This window comes from Fusarium redolens (assembly GCF_020744475.1).
Source record: "Fusarium redolens strain MPI-CAGE-AT-0023 chromosome Unknown BKA55scaffold_46, whole genome shotgun sequence".
In the NCBI taxonomy this organism is placed as follows: Eukaryota; Fungi; Ascomycota; class Sordariomycetes; order Hypocreales; family Nectriaceae; genus Fusarium; species Fusarium redolens.
The window spans coordinates 29,907-51,491 of record NW_025763709.1 but is presented as its reverse complement, the minus strand read 5'-3'; the positions used below and the strand labels follow the sequence as shown (position 1 = coordinate 51,491).

Below are 21,585 nucleotides of genomic sequence, written 5' to 3'. Positions count from 1 at the left end.
AAAAATAGAATAAGGCCTAATAAAGGGCATTACGTCTATTATATTATTTATATATATTATAGTAAAATATTATTAGCTTATTTACCTCTTAGCTAGGAAATTAAAAATAAAGATCTTTAACTTTAAACTTTTAATAGCTAATAACTATGCCAGTAGATATAGGCTTAGAGTATTTGGCTATATAGCGGCTTTACTATATAACCTCGAGGAGGTCCAGTTTATCCCTATTTATACTTAATCCGGTCCAAAGCACTTCGTTTATACATCTTCTCCTTCAGACAAGACAACTACATCAACGACGAGTCAATATGAAGGCTCTCTTCACCCTCGTCTTCGCCGGCTTAACGTCCCTCGTCTCCGGTCGTGTCGGCGACTGGTGCTCCGGCACCAAACCGGCCGACCAATGCCTCTGTCTGAAACACGACATATGCGATGATATTTTTGGCAAAAAGATCCATCATTACTCTGATGGAAGATTCCCTTGCCCGGACGACAAGGCCTACATCTGGGGCTGCTACCTTTGGGGTTAGGATAGAGTTAGTGTTAACTATCTAAGCTATTTTGCTCGAGTATATCCCATCGGGTGCTAACTGATGCTAGGTACATGGAGATGTATGGCTATAGCCAATTAGCGTGGCTACGTATAGTAGCAGCAATAGCTGCAGTAGTAGTAGTAAGATCTTAGCTGAATTAGAAAGGTTATATAGCTGCCTATATTAACAAACAAAAGGAACACAGGTTTCCTATAACTTTAGTATATATTATATCCTTTTTTATATTTAATTTAACCTCTTTAGTATAACTTCTTAATATTATTTAACTAATCTTTTTATATTAATTTTATAAGCCTTATTTTATTATATTTAAAATTAATTTAACTAAGGTCTTTAGTAGCTAGATATAATACTATTAAAATACCTACTTAGTACCCCTTCTATCTTTATATATATTTACTATACCTTTAAAATAAATAGATATAAAGTTAAGGGGTTTTTATATATATTAGCTAAACAGAAGTAATAATAATATAACTTTATCTATATTTACCCTATACCTTTTTATAATTATATATAATTTAAACTTTTAGGCTTTATACTTATCTATTACTTAATATAATTATTAAGGCATAAAAGTATTAATAACTAAAATGTCTTCTTAAATAAAATACAGCCTATAATATAATTGCCTTATAAGTTGCTAGCTAGTTCCCTTTGCCAAGAGTAGTAAAACTATTAAAAGCTTTAATTAATAGAAAAATAAAACCTAGGAGAAAACTGTAATTAATTATTACTTAAATAATAAAAGTAAGGAAATTAAGAAAGAGATTAATACCTGCTTATAGGTAATTATATATTTCTAATATTTAATAAAATAAATTAATATTACTGCCCTAATTTATATTAATTTCTCCAACTTATTAAACCTATAAAACCTATTATTAAGTAATAAAATTCTATTTCTTTCTTATTAATATAATAGTTAGGTCTAATTATATTAAACTAAGCTATACTAGGTTTATTATTAATAGATATTATAAGGTATATACTAAGTATTATTAAAGTATTATATCTCTTAATAGTAGATTTAATATAAGTTAGGCTTAATTAATATAAAGAAGTTATATTAATAGCTAGTAAGCTAGAATCTATAAAAGTGCTAATAAACATAGTCTATATACTTAGAGGTCCTTATAAGGACTGATAGTATATTAGGATTGGTCTTTTTAAGACTGGTGCTCTTTATGTATTAGTCTGAGTAGACCGTTGCATAGGAGTCATTGGTCCCTTATCTTATTAGTAGACCGAACTGTTTGGAAGGTTGGTTTAATGTGAGATGGTGGGTCTACTCTTGTGACTGGAGGAAAATAGTAGGGTCTACGTAACGTAACAGCTAGGATCGTAATAAAAATGCATAGTAGTCTGAATAATTTATATTACTCTTACTATCTAAAGAAGATATAATAATCTAATATTAATTATATTATAAATTACATTTTAGATAGTCTTAGTTTATATAAGGTATAAGTTGCTAACCAAGGAGCTTTAACAATCTTAGACTAAGGGATTAGTCTAGTTTAGTAAGTTTATTAGCTAGACTGTAATTTAAAGTCTCTTAGTTATTTAAAATTAAGAATTTAAATTTAATATTTTAGATAGATAATTAAAGGTCCTTATAGAAAGGTTTTTAAATATATTTAATTAGCTAATTTACAAGCTTTATAAAAAATCTAATAAAGGAAAATAGCTTTAGGTAAGCTAAATATATATATATAGTAGAAAAAAGCCTTTTAATTTCTTATATTATCTAGGGAAAATACAAAAGAAGCCAGGAAATACTTAGCTTTATAATTAAAGAAAAACAATACCCTCTAGGCTTATAACTTAATAAAAAAGAGTTAATTATATTATTATTTGTTCTAAGTTATATATATCTAAGAGGAGCACAGCTCCTTACATAGTATCCACGTCCTAGCCACTAATAGATCAGACTATCATAGTTATACCATCTCAACACCCAGGACCACCCTTGTCCCAGGACCGAAGCTTGTGTGTTTGTTTGTTTGTTTTATTCATAGGCTGACCTAGCCGCCCTAGTGGCAGCTATGCAGCGTAAAACTATAAGTACAGGTGTCCCCGCTCTCGCGTCCAGATTTAGCTGCTCCTCTACAGATTTGAGTTGGTACACCATTTCTGTCCAAAACTGCTCCCTTCCGCTCAAACGAGGGTGTTTCTCTACTAATAGCCATTCTAGTTGTTCTGCCTCTATGCTCCTGTCAGACCTTTCCTGGCCCTCTTTTCCTTCTGTTTACCAATTTCGCTCGTCGACTTTATGTGTCGGGGACTGTGGGCGGGACCGCTCGGAACTGCCCGAGCAAGCCTGTCCTGAGTAGCATCTTTGCTACTTGTACTGCCATTGGAAAGACTGGGATGGCTGGGCTTACAGAATCATGAGTGGGTCTCCTTTACGGAATCATTCTCTAGGCGCACCTTGTTCCTGCATAAGGCCGAGGGCCGCAAGAGGTTGCTATAGACTAAACGATGAAGAGAGGCTCGATGCACCAGGCATGAAAATGTACACTATTGTACCTGGATGTCAGGGGATAACATGAACATATAAGGCCTTGACGACTCCTGTAGTAAAATCACAACAGCATAATCAACTAAGCACTCAGTATTTCTACAAAACAACACTAGGTACAATGCTGGAGGCTTAGCGCACCCCTTCTCCACATCCTTTCACTATCGAGGGAGTACCTTTTGCAATGACGAGATGACGAGACGTACATCACTAAACATAACCGGTTCGATGACCAAAGAAAACCATCAACGCTACAACACCACAGAACATCATCATCATTGTAGAGAATCTGGACACTACTCGGGTTTCTTTAGAACGACAGGCTTGGTACCCAGACCGTTGTGGTTGCGGAAGAAGAGGATACCTTTGCTAGCTCCCTCGGCCTCAGCACTAGGCTCAACCCACTGACACATCCGGGCGCTAATCCACAAGGCGCGAATGAAGCCCCAGACGCCATCCTTAGTGTCGGAGCGATAGTGGTCGCCCATGACGGGTCGGATAGCTTTTGAGGCCTCGTCGGCGTTGTAGAAGGGAATGGTGCTAACATAATGGTGTAGGACGTGGGTCTCGATGATACCGTGGAGCAAGTGTCGGCCGATGAAGCCCATCTCACGATCGATCGTAGCAGCAGCACCACGAACAAAATTCCACTCGTCCGCAGTATAGTGAGGAAGCGTCGGATCAGTATGCTGGAGGAAAGTGATGGCAACTATTTTCATGAGTTACGAGTAGGACACACTATGTAATTGTAAAACTTACCAAGCCAATGGTTGACCCAGAGATAAGGAATGCCATACCAGACAAGCATGTTGGTCCAACCGAAAGTGTTACCAAAATATACAAGAGCCGCAATAGCGATCCCGATACCTATATCACTCAGTATGATAAGCTTGGCTTGCTTGGCCTCATATAGGGGGCTTCGGGGGTCGAAGTGGTTTACACCCCCCCCAAGCCGTTCTTCTTCCCCTTGCCGCGACCCTCACCCTGACATTCATGGTAGTTGTGACCAGTGACGTTAGTGAGGATGTAGCTGGGCCAACCGACGAGCTGCTTCATGACCAGCCTAAGCAGGGTGTAAGCGGGGGTCTCCTCAGTCAGTTCAGAGAGCTCGTAGGCTATGCGGCCAATGCGGGTGGCGTGCTGCTCGCGAGTGCGAGGAACAAAGACCATGTCACGCTCCATATTTCCAGTGGCCTTATGGTGTTTGCCATGAGAGATCTGCCAACTGAAGTATGGGACGAGAAGAGCTGAGTGAAGGACCCAGCCCGTCGCGTCATTGACAAGGCGAGACTCAGAGAACGCTTGATGGCCACATTCGTGGGCAATGACCCAGAGACCAGTTCCAAAGAGACCCTGGAGCGTAGTGTATAGGCCCCAGAGTAGGGCTCGTACAGGCGTGGAGGGAATGTATTCAGGAGTCACGAAGTTGTGGAAGATGGTGAAGGTGGTGACAAGGCAGATCATGTCGCGGAGGATGTAAATGTAGCCCTTGAAGGTGGATCGCTCGAAGCAGTGCTTTGGGATGGCATCGCGGATGTCCTTAATGGTGAAGTCGGGGGGCGTGAACTCGTTGCCATATGTATCAAGGAGACGGCCATGTGTAGGCTTGGCCTGGTTGGTATCCACCGAAGAGAGCGAAGAAAGGGAGGTCGAGGACTCGGAGTCAGTGACGGTGTGCCGAAATGCTGGGTGCTGCCCGGGGACAGTCGAGGTCGAGACGGAAGTCATGATCGGGAAGATAGATTACTCTAGTCGGGATAAAGTCAATTGACTTGACGAATGGTCGACGAGGAGAGTGGGTCGAGAGATGGAAAGTACCTGGTGGTGCTGCCGTGGCAGTGGGAGTTGTTATGTGATTTTCCTGGACTGGGGGCTTTGTTGGGGAACTGAACAAGTTTGAATAGCTGCTCAAAGCTTCCACGCCTTCATGCGGTCATGATGGATAAGAATCTGATTAGCATTTTATATATTATTGTCAACTAAAATAAACGTCATAAGGCATCCCTCAATCAGGAGTTCTTGTTCCCCAACAGATGTTGATTTAGGGTCTTGGCTAATTAGCTTCCTTAGCTCTTTTAGTGTCATGATTAAGATTAATGGGAAGTTGTTTCCAAATACTATACATATTATTCACATTGGGAGAGTCAACGCATTACGAAGCTTGGTAGCACTAGACTTGTCTCAGTATAGAAATTCTCTATGTCATATCAACAGGGTGGTGAAGCTCGAGGCATACTTGGGCATTGTAGAGTAGAGGGAGCTCTACCCATGTCCCATCACATGTTAATTTTTACGGTGAGAGGGGAGTGACATAATATGAGTCCTCAACAAAATTGATTTAGCCGTAGGGTCTTACTAAGTGGGCAAGCCACTTTGTAGGGTCCAAAAAGTTGGGGCAGCATGGCCTCCCCCCCAATCACAGCGAAGAATGGCCCTCGATGCTGCGATTGATTTTGACGGTTGTCCACGCGTTTTCTGTACATAAAAAATAGATATCCTAGGAGCTGAGGCCTAGTAACCAATGCTCTCATCGACCGTAGTGGAGTCCGTTTATCTGTCCCACTTTGCAGGGGGTAGAGTCAATTAAGAAGGTTAGAGTAGAGTCTATTTACCTGCTAACTAATAAAAATAGTTAAACGCATATTATATAATAACTATAGTAAGTTTAAGGCAGAGTCGCATTAAGCAGCATTAAATGTAATATAAGTACTGGTACAGGATAGAGTTCTTTTTATAGACATGATAATATAATGTAATAGCTATATTTATTATTATCATGGAACCATTTGTATACTTATCAAAATACCGGATCGCGATATGCAAGACTTGTCGTATTGCCTGGCGAATGAGGTGACTACTGTTGAACAGGCACTGGGCGTCACGTGCAAGCAGGGATTACTTGACTTTATGGATAAGATTTCAAGTACATCAACGCCTTCCCCATTAATTCACTAAATAGTGCTCTTAGTGAGCCAGGAAGCATACGCTCCCGATGCATATTTACACCTAAACCTCGGTATATAAGCATAGACTGGCGGCAGATCTAAGAATATCTTAAAAAGGTATATAATTAAGACTTAAAACTTAAGAATAGATATTACTTAGCTACTATAATAAAAGAAGAAAAAAGTAATAATCTAAAGAGAATAAAAATCTATTATTAATAATAATTTTTTAGTAAGCTATAAAGCAAGCTATTTAAGGTAATAAAAAGGCTAAATCTTAAATAATTAAAGGCTTAAAATAATAAGTTATAAGATAGACTTTAGAGGGCTATTAATATGTTTTAAAGTAAGAGTAAAGATATTTAAAGTAAAGAAGTAAAGTATATTAATAAAAAAATAACTTTACTGTATTAAATCTATAGCTTTATTAGCTTAATTTTACTATTTACTAAAAGAATTTTAATAGAAAATAAACTTCTTAAGGGACTTAATTACTATAAAATATAAAGTAAAGTAAAATAATTTAAATAAGTTAAATAGTATTTAATAGTAGTTTATATATATTATATTTAATTAACTAGTTTATTATATTAAGGCTATTATTACTTTAGATATTTTATCTTAAAATGCTATATTTAAGGTTAATTATAAAGAATTATTAAAAGAGAGAATAATACCTTTCTATCTCTAATTTAAGCTTGAAATATAGAGGAGATATACACTTATGGTCAAACAGCTACTCGCTTACATCGTTTAATGCATATCTTTTAATAATACGCCGGATCGGCCATAGGCAACAGAACGCTTACAATGTCATGATGGAACATGCAGATGACTTGACTGGCGCTTGGAAAGAACACGGGGGTGACCCGGAAGCACCCGAGGTTGCCAGGCTTCTTGATCTGCTAGAGACCGCCTAGTCCTACATACCAAAATCAGCTTTAGTAGAGTTGATTATTTCGTCCCACTTTGCAGGGGGGTAGAGTTGAATCTATAATTGGCCATGAAGCTTGCCATCTAATGAGGCGCATCATAGGTGAGGAACGCCAGTACGCGTTGCATAAGGTAAGAACTCGTTATAATTAGCGTTTAGGGAGGCGCACTGAAGCCAGATGGACTAAAGTGTCGAGCGTGCGGCACCATTCTGCGTCAGGTTCGGAAGATTCGGGCTCATTGTGCATGAATGGATTAACCCAAGATGTAAAGGAAGGTCATCGACGGGATGCCCAATGCCTCCTGCTGAATTACCAAACATTTTTGTTGGTCGCATGTAAACCAAAGTGAGCGGAACTTCCCACTCCCAGGCCATCACATGTCAGTAACATCTGCTTGTAGGGCAGTACACCCCACTTGCCAGCTAAACAGCCATAATCTATGGTTTGAATTATTAAAATCTTAATAGCAGTTTAAGCTCGCGGTTTAAAGGTAGTCCAATTGAATTTGCAGTCTTCAAGGCTATCCCTGCAAGTGTTGTCACGACGTGGCATCATAACACGAGAAGACTTATTGTGGTTCGGCTTCACGTGGAGGTTGAAGGTGGGATGGCTGAAATTCTTTTACACACTTCTGAATCTTACTGGTGTTGAGAGTATACGTGCATTACAGTCACATTAGGAAGGGAGCTTGGCACTCGATGTAGTCCTACTGTTGGAGGGGTAACGAGGCCCTCAACAGGTTCTATGTTCGTAACCTACTTCTGTATCAATACCTCAATACCCTGGAAATCTCCATGTTATGGCAAACCAGTTGCATCAAAAGCATAAGATACGGGAACATAGTTCATTACCCTAAATATGTCTAATGATCACCAACACCGTCAGACACGGCTCACCTTGGATGGAGATTGGGATAACGAGGCTGGCTGAGATAACGGTGGCGCTGTAATTTGACTCTGCTACAGGTCTCAAGCCCGAGGAGTGTGCACCAAATCAATGTTACACTTGAGATTACACATGTCAGTCGGAATCACCGTGGAGACAGGGCGCCTCGACACTCGCTCGTGTCTTTAAGCACTCCTGAAAAGTATAAAATTGGATGCCACTCGCGTCTTAAGCCTGTCCACCAAACACTTTAACCAAGACTTCTGCCAATTGCGCATTTGGCGTCTTTCAGAGAGCAATCATGGTCCAAATTCCGGGTTTTGAGGGGATGCAATACTCCCGCGATGGCACTCAAGCTGAGAAACAGGACTATGCCTACTTCAACCAGCAATATGCAACCTCATCTTACCAGGTTGATCACAATATGTACCCAGATCTCATCGTTCAGCCGAAAGGAGACGAAGACGTCATCAAGGCTGTAATTTGGGCCAGAGAGAACAAAGTCGCTATTGCTGTTAAGAGTGGCGGTCACCAGTACAGTGGTGCGTCGTCTACCAGTGGCAAGAACATTCAGATGGACCTTAGCAACACGTACAAGGACTTGATGGTTCTGAATCCCCATGGCCCCATTGACCAAGATAGAGCCCTGGTGTACGTTGGCGCCAGCAATCAACTCAAAGAGCTCAACACATATCTCAAGCACAACCAACTGTTTGTCCCCCACGGAGATTGCGCTTACGTATGTGTGGGTGGGCATGGTCAAACTGGTGGTTATGGCCAGCTTGGCCGTGGCTTTGGCCTTTTTGGTGACCACATCAGAACCATTCGTATGGTCTGTCACGACGGTGTCATTCGAGACATCTCTGAAGAGAACGACTTCGAGCTTTTCTATGCCATACTCGGGGGCAGTCCAGGTAATTTTGGCATCATCTCACACTATACCGTCGAGGTGTATCAGGCCAAGAGTTACATGGGGACTATTGCCGGCCCAAACGGATTCAAGGGACCACATGGCATCAAAGGATTCTGGATCTACTCCCCCAAGGTCCTCAAAAAGCTGATTACCGCCGTCGCACAAATGGCCGACAATGCCAATGTCCCGCGAGGCTTTGACCTCACTGTTAACGTCCTCAGCACCGACTTTCCCATCGCGATGCTATTTCCCACATTGAATAATGCTAGTCTTTGGGAACACATTCAAAACAAGATCAAGAACGCCCTTGCGGATGAATTTCTTGAGTGGCTCAATGGTCGCTTCCCCGCCGTCATCATAGTTAATGCGCAATGGTGCCCTACTAGCAAGAAGGATAAGTATGACGAGAGTGTTGATCAATGGTTCAACAAGTTCCGGGCCCTCAAGAGTTTCTTCGAAAATGAGACTCTCCTCATCGACGAGTTCGAAGAGGACATGTCTCGAATGACAGGAAGATGGATCCTCCCCAAGCGGCGAGAGTTTGATCTCCCTTATGTCAAGCGCACCTACTCTACCAACTCGAAGTCTCTAGAAAAGGACGGCTGGGTCGACTTGGTCATTGATCGCATCGACTTGATCTATAACCCGCGCCAGTTACTCGATAATAACCCAGGGGATAAGGAGTACGAGGTCTACACCCATTGCAAGCTTGTAACGCAGATCCAATGCTTTGGAGGCGCCAATTCGCACTTCTATCTAAACAAAGACAACGGCACTTCCTACAGCTGGAGGGATACATCGGTTGTCCAGACGCTGGACTGCTTTCATGAACTGGGTGACAAGTATAAAGAATATGCCGAAAAGTGGCAGGCCAAGAATGACTCTATTATGGTTGGTCCCTCGAGCCCGTTTAGTAAGCAGGACAGACGTTTGCTTTGGGGCTCTTATGGTGAGTGGGACTTGGGGAAACAGGAGGTTTGGGAATATTATTATGAGGATGCGGACAAGTACCAGAAATTAGGTAGAGCAAGGGGTAAAGCTGATCCTAACGGCACCTTCACTGCAAACCTATTTGCTGTTTCGGCCATTGAAAAAAAGGGCGTTTAAACTACAGATTACTCTATTGTGGGGCGTATAATAGCTGGCCGTGTATCCCATCGGATTATCCTTAACCTCTATGACTTGTAAGTGCAATTGGTGGGATGTAGTATTGAGATGTCATAATGATGAAATATGAATCAGTTTTGAGAAAACTGAAGAGCCACCTAATGTTATTGAGAGGTATTTTGGTAACTGAGATTCACTATTTGCTAAAACTTCGTAGTCATCTTACATACGATAAAGGATATTGCGGTGGCTTAAGCATGGTTCTAGGGAGCCTATAGATACGAGTCACACTGGAGTCCATGAGAGCGACTAACTCTGCCGTACCAGGAGGGGCATGCAGGTAAGATGTCGTATTCATCTTGTCATACCATGAAAGATGCTATAAGTGGCTTAAGATTATTGTGCCACCACTATTTTCAGCCATGGCATCATTCCCCTGCCCTTGAGCTGAAACCTTTGCGCTATCATCAATCATATAACATGTGAACCTAAGGAGACGCCTGTAAACCAAACGCTATATTTCCCAGGACTCCCGCGAGTTTCCTCCTGTTACTTAGACCATTTGTGTTGTGTCCCTCGCCCTATCTTGTTCCTATGTTTCGTTTGCTACAAAATTGGATCCAAGCATTCTCGACACGCCTTGCAAACATGACCTCGAACATACGCCCCGCACTTTGTACACTCGGCTCATACATAGCTGGCACCTTCCTCACCTGGGCGATGAAGGTGTTTGTCGCGGCAGGCGACACACAAGTGGTCGATGCAATCCTCCAGGCGATAAATCGGTCTCTACAAGCCATGACACAAAGCCTCAGCGGCGCAGCCCTCATTTGGAGGGCTATCTTTACCAACGGCATTAACAAGCCCTCTCTGAACTTCATATTAAACCATCTGCCCGAACTGGGCCAGTTCTTATACGACTTGATCAGACCAGGGACCGTCTTGGGTCGATTTCCGTCCACTGATGGTGCGATAGAGAGCCTTGATGCTGAGTTCCCAGGCATAGACAATCCGTACAATGAACTCGACTTATGGCTACCGGAGAACAGAAACGCTGTGGTTTGCCAAGCGCAGCGGGTAGTCTTGACCATTGTTGCCATTCTGAAGATGGGCAGAGGCAAAATGCCAAACGGACTCGACGATGTTCACCTAAACGTCAGTCTACGCAGCGACTTTGATGCAAATGCCACCCCTCCGTCACCAACATACATCTCAGCGCTTCACGGCGGGCCCCCGTCCCCACCAAATGAGAAATGGCTCTTCATCAACGGCATTGCAAACGAATTCTTTTGGTTTCAACGGTCATGCGACAAGATCCGTGACACCTTCAACAGAGAAGTCACCGGTGTATATAACAGAAGCGACGGTATCCTCTGGGACTTTATTGAGTGTTGCGGCGAACGCAGGGACGGTGAGCCAAATACTCTTATCGAAAGGACACAGAGTAGCAAGGCTGCTCAGAAGGCTCTCGAGCGAGAGATTAGGGCTGCTCTATGGCCCCCCGCTGGTAAGGTCCCCGACAAAGTCGTTATGATCGCGCACTCTCAGGGTTGCCTGGTCTTGCGCCTGGCGCTACAGACGCTGGTAACAGAGACTCCAAAAGGCTCCCCTCAAAGACGAATAATTAAGGAAAGGCTAAGAATATTCACCTTTGGGAACCCAAGTATCGACTGGAAGGTGATAGATGGGACTGAACAGCCTTTAAGCAAATACGTCCACACTACAGAGCATTTTGCGAACGAAACCGACTTTGTGGCCATGCTAGGCGTTGTGATGCACCGCGACGACAAGGGCTCAGGTTATGACCCAAACATGATTTTCTATAGCAAGACGGGAAAGGCGCATCTATTCGGTGCACATTATTCTCTCGGGGTTGATGCTTATCATGGTGGGGAGAATTCGCAGTTGTTGAAAGCCGTGAATGGAACAGAGATAGCTTGAACGATGTAGCCTGGTATGTCATCTGCAAGTATCGATGCACTTCGATACTCATTAGACTACTACCAAAGCATAATGTTTAACGGCAGATGGAATAAGGGGGTAGTACACTGGAGACGAGGCACCGAGAATGGAAAATGCAACTGAATTAAGACGGATCAAAGTTATCCACAGCAATGAATACTATTAAGCAAATCTAAAATTGTAGTGAAACCCCTACGAACCGATTCTGGGCTACCTGCGTGCAATCTGCCTTAGGCTATTTCTCTCCCGCTATCTGGCCTAGCCTACTTTGTTGCTGTAACTCCACATCTGCTCGGTAGTTTACGACTCGAGTTGCAGCCCCTTTCTACCCTGGGGTCCATGCGCTACTCGGGCTCGGGGGTAGGCATGTGTGACATCAAGTGTAGATGCACGTGATTCCATAACAGGACTCCATGATTGCATCCAATCGGGCTATTTATGATGATCGCCACTGACTTAATACTTACGCTCGGCCCGAACCTTAAATCTTTTTAGGCTAAGCTTACTGGCAGGTGCGCAGTGCACCATGATACTGAGTTACAAGGCTATAGTCGGGTTAACTCTATTTCGATGACCAAGCTCGACGTTATTGTCATGTTTCTGGCCACCGCGTCCATAACGTTTCCAGCCCAGGATAAACCTTAAGACGCATTATCTATTCATGTGTGACCACCAGGCTCTATAGTAACACAACCTTGTCCATCAGTCCTTGTAGCCAGTGAGAGCAATTAGACGGGCTTGAGTATGGTTAGCTGAATCCTCTCATGTATTAATACAAGAATATGTATTATGCTTCATATAGCCTTTTAGTAAATGATCTTGTAAGAGCATTAAGCCATGACAGTATTGACGGATAGCCGAAGAGGACGGTTACCTGGCAGGACGGCCCTCATTGTTCCATATAATCTGTATGTATTGGAAGACGACCTTCTCATATGAATTTGCTATAAAAGAGACAAACAGATCTCCGGAATAAGCCTTGACGTAGCAGTTAGGCAATCATTGCATTCAATGGTGGGTGGCTGGCTTAAGGGCCCTTACTGAGCTATAAAGGAGTGCCGCAAAACCCAACTGCTAGGTTCCTCCTAGTCGCCGGACGACTCACCATCCGCCTAATAGCGCATTGAACTGATCCAGCAGCGAGTACCGTGTTAGTACGCTAGGTCCTTGCTTCGGAAGGTCATATTGCCATATCACGCCGTTGCAACGCCGTGTAAGTGACAGCGTGCTGACCAAATCGTGCATATGGAAATTTCCCTGTACCCCGCTCAAGCTTGCGGCAACAGATACCAGGGGTTGATCTAGCTGAAGCAACCCATATATAAACCAAAAAAATGAGATGCAGGACCTCCCACAGGACAACCAAACCAATCTTAGTGGCTAGGAATTTCCCGAGTTATAAGGGGATCCGGCTCCTGGCCCGCCCAGAGCTGCCGTACATGTTGGGGGCCAGGGGCGGTCGCAAACTCAACATTATCTCTTTAAGCGGCACAAGTCGTCAACAGGTCACTCGCCCCACTTAGCTAACTAACCACATTAGTACCTGCAAGGTATATAAAGTTCTCATCAGATAACTGCTTGATTTTTTACTACCAAATTCATTAAAATCCTAATATAAATAATCCCTAGCCTATTATAATTAAAACAATAAGCTCTTTAAAGATATAAGATAGTATAGATAATTATAGCTTTAATACCCTGCCTTTAAGGGCAGCTAATAACCCTACTGGCATGCCTAATTTTCCGCCTAAAGAGGGCCGCGGTAATAATTTTTAACCTTTTAACTTAGAATATTATAATTTTAAGATTAACCCTTTACCTAAGGAACTACTTAAATTATTCTAGCTTTTTATACCTATTTCCCTTATATAGTTATAGGTTTAATATATTAATAGCTAGGTTACTTACTTACTTAAAAATGCCATTATTAATAACTAAAATACCCCCCTTTCTAAATACTTATATATCCTCTAATAGGAAGGCATCTTTACTATAATAATATATATATAGCTTAGAGTTATTATTTACTTAGGGATTTATAAGGAAATAACTATAAAGGACTATTAAAAGGTACCTAATCTAGGAGATTAGCGCCCTCTTTACTTAATTATTAAGTTTATATTATTATAAAAATTTAAGCTAATTAATAGGTATTTTTATGCTTTTAACTATATTAAAGTTAATATAAGGGATAAGGGGGATCTTCTAAAGACCTTCTAAGTAGCTAAAAAGTAATTTAACCTTATATAAAAGGTATTAAATAAGCTTTATGTTTTAGAGACTAATCTAATTATAAATAAGTATATAATGCTATTTATAGGCAAATTAAAAGAGATAATGCTTATTAAGGGAAAGCCTATATTAGTAGGCTTTAAAGTCTAAGTTATTGCCTAATAAGGCTTCTTTCTGCAGTAGCTTTAGTATATAAAGTTATTATTATATACTGCTATTATTATTAACCTACCTATACTAAAGCTAGTTAGTAAGAAGAGAAAGCTACTAACTAAAATCCTTCTTAATAATATATAAAGCATTATAGTATACCTAGTAAAAAGGCTGCTTCCTTAAATATATTATATCTTTATAGATAACCTCTTCTTATTATTATAGCTCTTCTGCCTTTTTTAGCAGCTTGGCTTTAGTGCTATAGGCATAGTATGCCCTAACTGCAGTATTAGTACTATAATAAAGAAGATAAAAAAGACTAGAAAAGCTCTTAATAATATACTATTAAAGTATAATAAGGTTATACTAATCCTAATATAAGATAAAAAGGTATAAATAACTTTTAGCTATATTTCCCTTATTAATTTATCCCTTTTTATTCTCTTTAAGTTATTTAAATTACTTAAAAGGATAGTAGTATAGTTATCTTTATTTTAACTATATATAGCGGCGCCCCTAATAAGCATATATTAAAAAAGAAGAAGCTGCTAGCTAAGAGAGATATAAAGATAGAGGCATAATAGCTATAGTAGGTTTTTAATAAGGATAGCTTTAAGATAATCCCTATTCCTACTATTACCGCTTAGTATAATAATAAAATAAATTATATTAACTGCAGTAATTAGATAAGGTCCTATATAATATATAAGCACTAATTCTGGCGCAGTCCTTAGCAAGTACTATTTTAGAATTTCCTCCTTAAAGTCGCACTTGCAAATAGCTTTATTTTATAAAAGAAGACCCGGCATCCTTATTAGAAGCCCTATAGCATATTATAAGCTTAGAAGGAATGCATTTATAATGCTATTTTTAACATCTATACTGCTAAAGGCAGCATAAGGAAGAGAAGCCGGTTAGGGAAGGAAGAAGATAGCAAGGATATAGAAGCACGGCAAAATCACCTATAAAGAGATATTAATTATGTCTATAGAGGCCCTTCTTCGCCCTGCCTAGCCTGCAAAGGCTGCCGGCAAGGGCGGCCTTAACCCTTTAAAAAAAGGAAGGAAAAAGGAGGTTATCTCTAACCGATATTAGGAAATAAATAAGGTCTATATAGCCGATACAGCTGTAAAGTATGCGATATAGCAATTTGTAATAATACGACCTGTTAGTATTTATATTACATGCTAGATTAGGTGTGTATGGAGGTACCTTTTGCTTAACTAATTTTGATTGGCCCTAGACCCCTGTCGTGACCTCCTTGACGACTTGTGCCGCTTAAAGAGATAGGATTAAGTTATTTCTGTACAGGTTGCCCATTCCACAGTGCTAGACCTAGAAGAGTTATATGGAACGTATAGACGTAAGCTTACGTGATGTCCTAATGTAGCCTCCCCTCTTGCATTTCGACAAAACGCACACAAACAGGCCCGTGCGTACAGTCTTTTCCCTGAGTTCTCCATGTTTCTAGCCAACATGTGACAAAATTCAAGTACTTTATAACTTTATTATTTTTGGTAAATTTGTTTAAATTATAGCAGGCAGCTTGAATAAAATTTAACTCGAATACGACTGCAATGTTTTATTCAGGTATATTGATATCTAGACTCTTGAAGGCTTATGATGCTTTGGAATATTTAAAAGCATAAGTTGAAAGGGAAGTCTATTATTAGATTTAAACTTTTTAGATTATTAAGCTCGGGCATGCTATTATTACCTTTGCCGCGAACATTTTTAACTTGACGACATGAATCGTGGCGCCTAGCTCTAATATCCTGTTCAATACCGAGCCACTAGGACTCTGTTATTAAAGGCCGAATTTGACCACCAGCGTATTTCACTATCTACAGACCCCCATTGATAGACCAGCCTTCATCAATGATTCCCTAGAAAAACCGGCCCCACAAACTGACAGTTTCTCCTTTTTATTTTCAACCATCTAGCCTTGCTACACTATGCCGGAAGACACAACCAAGCTAGCAAGCTATAAGCGAATCATCCTCTGCGCAGACGGCACATGGCTTGCGTCCGATACGGGCGGAAAGGCCATGCCTTCCAACGTCGCTAAATTGGCTCGAGCAGTTGCGAACGGTGGCCTTGATGCTGAAGGGAACGTCGTGAAGCAGATCATATCCTACCATTCGGGCCTTGGAAGCGGGGACCTCCCCTTCCAGAAAGCTATCTACGGTGAGCTGCTGAAATCCAAATCTTCCTCTTCGCTTTCCCTCTGACAGCTTTACTGACGTGCTTGCTACCGCAATTCATAGGTGGTCTTGGACGGGGTCTCGACATCGATGTGGCTCAAATCTACGATTTCATTTCCAATAACTACGAGCCTGGCGATGAGCTGTTCTTCTTCGGCTTCTCACGTGGGGCTTTCACTGTGCGCTCGGTCGCCGGCCTTGTCTGCGACGTCGGCGTCCTTTCAGCTGTGCACATGTCGCGCTTCGCAGAGATGTGGAGCGTGTACCGTTCGAATACGAGCGGCGAGCCCTTCAGGAAGTCAGCGTGGTATCTGGATAATAAGGAAGAGTTAGGCCTTACGGACGTCAGGGTCAAGGTGGTTGGTGTTTGGGACACCGTTGGAGCTCTGGTACGCGACGCAAGTTATAATGCATCCTTCTCCCGTTTGGCTGACCTTGCATGGTTAGGGAATCCCGGAATGGCCCGTGGTGGATTGGGCGAGAAAATCTGGCCTCCCAATCAACAAGCAGTATGCATTCCACAATACGAACGTATCAAAAAGTGAGTATCATCGCACGTGTTCCTCGCAGAACAGCTGAGCCTAAACGACGACTCCTTCAGATCTAGACTATGCTTTCCAAGCCCTCGCCATTGACGAAAACCGACTAACTTTCCCTCCTACCCTGTGGCACAAGAATTCTGACGGTCCTGCGAAAGATCTGCAGCAATGCTGGTTTCCCGGCGTCCACGCCAATATCGGCGGCGAAAGCGACGATTCGCATGCCTCGGTTGACTTTGATGAGATCGGGCACAATACATTTGCGTGGATGGCAAGTTCCTTCCCATCCTACTACCTCAGTTACCATCCAAATCAACTGACTTCCCCATGCTCCAGGTAGACAATCTCTCTAGCATGCTCACGTTCGAGGATGCCGCGATCAAGACTCTCATCGAGGAGCATCGCCGCGCGCTCAATTCCATCAAGATTACCAGCGGCTGGGGCTGTGGACCGATCTTCGACAACTTCTCCGGGCTGCAAGGCCTCTTCTTCTGGCTTCTCGGGAAGAAAGACCGCACACCGGGCACTTATCCGCGGGACCCAGGCGACGGCACTAGTGGCGCCACGAACGAGTATTTCCACCCTATCACTCGAATCCGCAAGGACAACCTCAACTACAACCCGGTGTCGTTGCAGGGATATGCCATCGAGAGACCTGATGGCAGTGAGGGGTGGAAGTGGGTGAAGAGGGGCGTCCAGCCGATACCCGAGTACGTGATGCGCCCGGAAAAGAAGATGAGCGTAGCGTACGAGGAGGGTGGGAGGGTGAATTATCGAGTCAAGGAGAGTTTATCGAGATTGCTCTGTCCGGAGAACATCCTGTTGGATCTGGATAGGGACAATGGGATAAACGGGATGAACAGGGTCGTGGGATGAGTGATCATGGGAAAATAGCATCTTGAGTGAACGAAGAATCCAACCGTAGCAGAGATCCAGAGCATCCGTGGCCAACAAAGCCCCGAAGGCTGCGGTTTATCCAAGTAGAGCGCATTATAATGTTACAACCCTTCGTTTTGTAAGGCTTTTCCTGTATCCGGCGAATAGGAATGCAGTGAGAGTAGATGAATTGATTATGGCCCCGTTTTTTCCGCCAGCATTAAGAGTGTGCATTGATCCATTGAATTTCGCGCCCCAGTTGTATCGTATTCATGATAATTGAGACGCTCATATGATGACCAGAGAGGTTCTACATGTGTTACCACACCCTGTCCGACGCCTTTTCACATGCTTAATCAAGTTCTAGAGTGCCAACCCGGCTTCGAGTGCTCTTAGGGTGGGCGATAAGCCCATATACGACGGTGGTAAGACCTCTGCATGTAAACCAAATTCTATAGGCAGAACTTACTAAACCGAAAATCGGGAAGCAGAGTAGCATGTGAACTTTCTAATGATTTTGTGGTTATGGCAGATGGTAGCAGCGATTACTGATATCAGATGCAAAGGCTAATGTTCTTGGTGCGATAATTCAATAACATAGCGGCCGATTGAAAATAAAAACCCCACGTTGGGATTGTTTTTATAAAAATGCTCTTTAGAAAGTGCGGTAAAATGGTGATGATTATGTCAGGCAGTCGGCCTTTCTGAGGCGGCTATCGGGATCCGCTATTTTCACATGCCCCGGATAACGGATAGCTATCAGGTAAGCTAAAAGAGATCACATGCTGCAAGCCAGACGAAGAAAGTTTAAAGCAGCTTCGAGTGAGCAAATAATATAATCATTCCCTGACTAGCGTTCCCGCATCCGGATAAAAGCAACTGGGAAAGCCGCAAGATATAGTTCCTTCACAGGAGGCAGCAAGATTAGGCGGAAAAGGCAGGGGCGGGTACTCACTTGAGACGGCAAATCGACATCTTTACCCTTCGGAATTGCAGTTCAAGGCATTTCCCACTCATGAGCGATCCCATCGGCTCCCTAATTGTAGCATTATCACAAATGCCCAGTAACTCCTCTCTGCTCTAATACCTATAATTTATCTTAATTTTAAATAATACCAAAACAGCTTAAATTGTATTTATAATTGCCTTTCTCTCTGCTAATAATATATTATACTGCACTTATAAATAACTACTTATTTTCTTAATTATATATATAAATTAATAAATACTATAAGTAATAATTAAAAGCTTAACTAAATTAATATATAAAATTTTAAATTAGAAATACTTTATATATTAAGAAATTATTTTTTCTTATTAAATTTCTAAATTTATTATTTATTTATTATTTAACTTATTATAATAGTAATAAACCTTACTCTTTAGATTTTCTATTAACTTTACCTTATACCTTTATACTTTATTTAACTTTTTATTTAAGATTTTTAATATATTTTACTAAGGTTTATTATATTTATTATAAATAAATTATAACTTAAAGAGATTAAGATGTTTATTATATAATTAAGGTTAATAATATTATATTTAAGGATAAAACTTTTAAAGGTTTTATAAATAACTAAATAAGTTTTATATTTATAACTTACTTTTATTTTTAGGTTTTAGTTCTTATTTATATAAAAAGGTTATTAATGTTAATTAATATTTAAAATCTTAATTACTTTTTTTAATAAATAAAAATTAATAAGATTATATATTTCTTATATATAATATTATTTCTTTAGATTTATAATTATTAAACTATTTATATATAATTAAATATCTTTTAAAAAATATAATTAAATATTTCCCTAGTTTAAATTACTGCTTTTTTACTAATTTTACTTTATCTATTCTTATATTTAAGGTTAAGTAGTTATATACCTTACTATTATAACAGTTATAGCAAGCATTCCAGGGTAAGAGGTCTAAGCTTGTTAGTAGGGCTAGATAGATGTCTATAGTAATAAGGTATAAAAGGGTAATATCCCTTTAGGACTAAAGACTCTCCTTATGCTTTTTAAGAGGCTTCTTCAGACTTAATTCTTATTCTTTTTCCTTTATATTTAATACTATTAAACTGATTGTTTAATTCTCTATCTTATAATGAAGACCCTATCTTAATTAAACCTAACTGGCAGTCTATACTTAGCTTGCAGTTAAGAAGTGTTAGAAGATATTATCTTATATAGTCCTTTCTTTATTATTACTCTTTACCTTTAAACTATATATATTAAATTAATTAAGTTATAACTTTAAGTTAATTTAACTATTACTAACTAATTTATATATAACTTAATATAATTCCTTTTATTTTAACTTTATTAGAATTTTTATAAAACCCTGCCTTTATATAATAGAATAGGTTCCAAATAGGTAAACTAGTCTATACTAGGTTTAATGTTTGCAGAGTTATAAGGCATTATACTAAGCAGTTACAAAGTATTACATCTCTTAATAGTAAATAAAGCAGGTTAGGCATATTTAGGTAAAGAAGTCTTATTAATAGCTAGTAAGCTAGAATCTATAAAAGTGCTAATAAATATATTCTATATACTTAAGGTTATAATAAGGACTGGTAGTAAAATAGGATTAGTCCCTTATAGACTAATAATATTTATATATTAGTCTAAATAGACTGTTAAAGGAAAGTTATTAGTCCTTATCTTATTAGTAGATTAAACTATTTAGAAGGTTAGTTTAGTATAAGATAGATAGTTTTATTTTTAATTAAAGAAAAATAATAGGGCTTATATAATATAACTGCTAGGGTTATAATATAATCTCTCCCCTCTATTAGGTCTTATCCTTAAGACCTATATATCTATCCCTTTATTAGTTTATTAGTTATAAGTCTAAACTTAATCCTATTTCTATTTAAATGCTAATAAGATATTAGGTTATATTTTTAAAAGTAAATTATATCTAAAAATATTAGAGGCAGTTAAACTTTCTAAGTATATTATTAGATTTAGTAATAAAATTATATTATATTTTTATTATTTCTAAAATAGTCTTTCTTACTAGGTTAAGGGTAACTAGTCTTATTAGTATTAAAACTATATTAAGGCTAAAGTAATATATAATAGTTTAGGTATTGCTTCCTATTATAAGTTTTTGTTTTTTATTTATTTATTCCTAATTTAATCCCTTAATAGTAAAGAAAAATATAAAAGTTTATATTAAGTTAGAAAAGGAGGAGGAAGAGACTGAGGCAGTTCTAGAGGCTGCTATAGTAAAGTTAAAGTGCATTTATAAATAAAAGTATATATTAAAGCGAAAAGGTAATAAGTTATTTATATAAGGAATATAATCTTAAGAGGAGTTACGTAAGATTTAGGAGGAGTTTATAACTATCTTTAAAGCTTAGTCCTTAAGTACTATAGACCTAATTAATTAGAACTTAATTCTAAGTAATATCCCTTTTAAATTTATTAGTAAAAGTTCTTTAGGAGTTATTAGGCATTAATAAGGTATTTAAATAGTTCCTATATGTTTTTGTTTTCTAGGTAATTCTTCTATTTAATAAGATATTTTATTTATTTATTAATTCTCTTTATATCTCTAATTACTTTTACTTTATAAACTTCTAGTCCTTTAATTTCTTCTAGTTTATTACTAGTTTTAACTTATATTATATTAGCTACTAATTTAAGCAGTGTAATATAAAAGATTAGATAGAGCCTAACTTTTAGTTATAGGTCTAGTTTGTAATTATTTTCTAAGATTTTTCTTTTAACTTTATATAATCTAATA

General features: G+C 39.6%; 5 protein-coding genes across 5 annotated transcripts; 4 read left to right on the top strand and 1 right to left on the bottom strand.

Annotated features, from left to right (window-relative positions):
• Window positions 1–279: 279 nt before the first annotated feature.
• On the top strand, window positions 280–632 carry BKA55DRAFT_744814 (uncharacterized protein; the record flags this gene model as incomplete). Its single annotated transcript, XM_046201611.1, has 2 exons — window positions 280–525; window positions 601–632. Exons 1-2 carry the CDS (start codon window positions 309–311, stop codon window positions 630–632), a joined length of 249 nt encoding a protein of 82 aa, XP_046040707.1. The 5' UTR covers window positions 280–308.
• Window positions 633–3,120: 2,488 nt separating this feature from the next.
• Window positions 3,121–5,022, bottom strand: BKA55DRAFT_587586 (fatty acid desaturase-domain-containing protein). Its single transcript, XM_046194681.1, has 4 exons — window positions 4,897–5,022; window positions 4,021–4,826; window positions 3,838–3,982; window positions 3,121–3,787 (listed from the first exon to the last, which is right to left on the bottom strand). The coding sequence occupies exons 2-4, from the start codon at window positions 4,804–4,806 to the stop codon at window positions 3,375–3,377; spliced, it is 1,344 nt and encodes a 447-aa protein (XP_046040706.1). The 5' UTR covers window positions 4,807–4,826; window positions 4,897–5,022; the 3' UTR covers window positions 3,121–3,374.
• Window positions 5,023–8,097: 3,075 nt separating this feature from the next.
• On the top strand, window positions 8,098–10,110 carry BKA55DRAFT_587584 (uncharacterized protein). The gene has a single exon (XM_046194680.1). It carries the CDS (start codon window positions 8,145–8,147, stop codon window positions 9,861–9,863), a length of 1,719 nt encoding a protein of 572 aa, XP_046040705.1. The 5' UTR covers window positions 8,098–8,144; the 3' UTR covers window positions 9,864–10,110.
• A 401-nt stretch (window positions 10,111–10,511) lies between these two features.
• Window positions 10,512–11,804, top strand: BKA55DRAFT_531297 (uncharacterized protein; the record flags this gene model as incomplete). Its single annotated transcript, XM_046189218.1, has 1 exon — window positions 10,512–11,804. The coding sequence occupies one exon, from the start codon at window positions 10,512–10,514 to the stop codon at window positions 11,802–11,804; it is 1,293 nt and encodes a 430-aa protein (XP_046040704.1).
• Window positions 11,805–15,973: 4,169 nt separating this feature from the next.
• BKA55DRAFT_292728 (uncharacterized protein) lies at window positions 15,974–18,079 on the top strand. The gene is made up of 5 exons (XM_046185550.1): window positions 15,974–16,397; window positions 16,478–16,803; window positions 16,862–16,955; window positions 17,016–17,224; window positions 17,290–18,079. Exons 1-5 carry the CDS (start codon window positions 16,166–16,168, stop codon window positions 17,827–17,829), a joined length of 1,401 nt encoding a protein of 466 aa, XP_046040703.1. The 5' UTR covers window positions 15,974–16,165; the 3' UTR covers window positions 17,830–18,079.
• The last annotated feature ends 3,506 nt before the right edge of the window (window positions 18,080–21,585 follow it).

Coding starts and splice junctions, on each gene's coding strand:
- BKA55DRAFT_587586 (XM_046194681.1), bottom strand. CDS start 4,806: ATGACTTCCGTCTCGACCTCGACTGTCCCCGGGCAGCACCCAGCATTT. Junction 3,983..4,020: donor AGAAGAACGGCTTGGGGGGG/GTGTAAACCACT, acceptor CCCCTATATGAG/GCCAAGCAAGCCAAGCTTAT. Junction 3,788..3,837: donor CTGGGTCAACCATTGGCTTG/GTAAGTTTTACA, acceptor TCATGAAAATAG/TTGCCATCACTTTCCTCCAG.
- BKA55DRAFT_587584 (XM_046194680.1), top strand. CDS start 8,145: ATGGTCCAAATTCCGGGTTTTGAGGGGATGCAATACTCCCGCGATGGC.
- BKA55DRAFT_292728 (XM_046185550.1), top strand. CDS start 16,166: ATGCCGGAAGACACAACCAAGCTAGCAAGCTATAAGCGAATCATCCTC. Junction 16,804..16,861: donor GGGACACCGTTGGAGCTCTG/GTACGCGACGCA, acceptor TTGCATGGTTAG/GGAATCCCGGAATGGCCCGT. Junction 16,956..17,015: donor CAATACGAACGTATCAAAAA/GTGAGTATCATC, acceptor CGACTCCTTCAG/ATCTAGACTATGCTTTCCAA.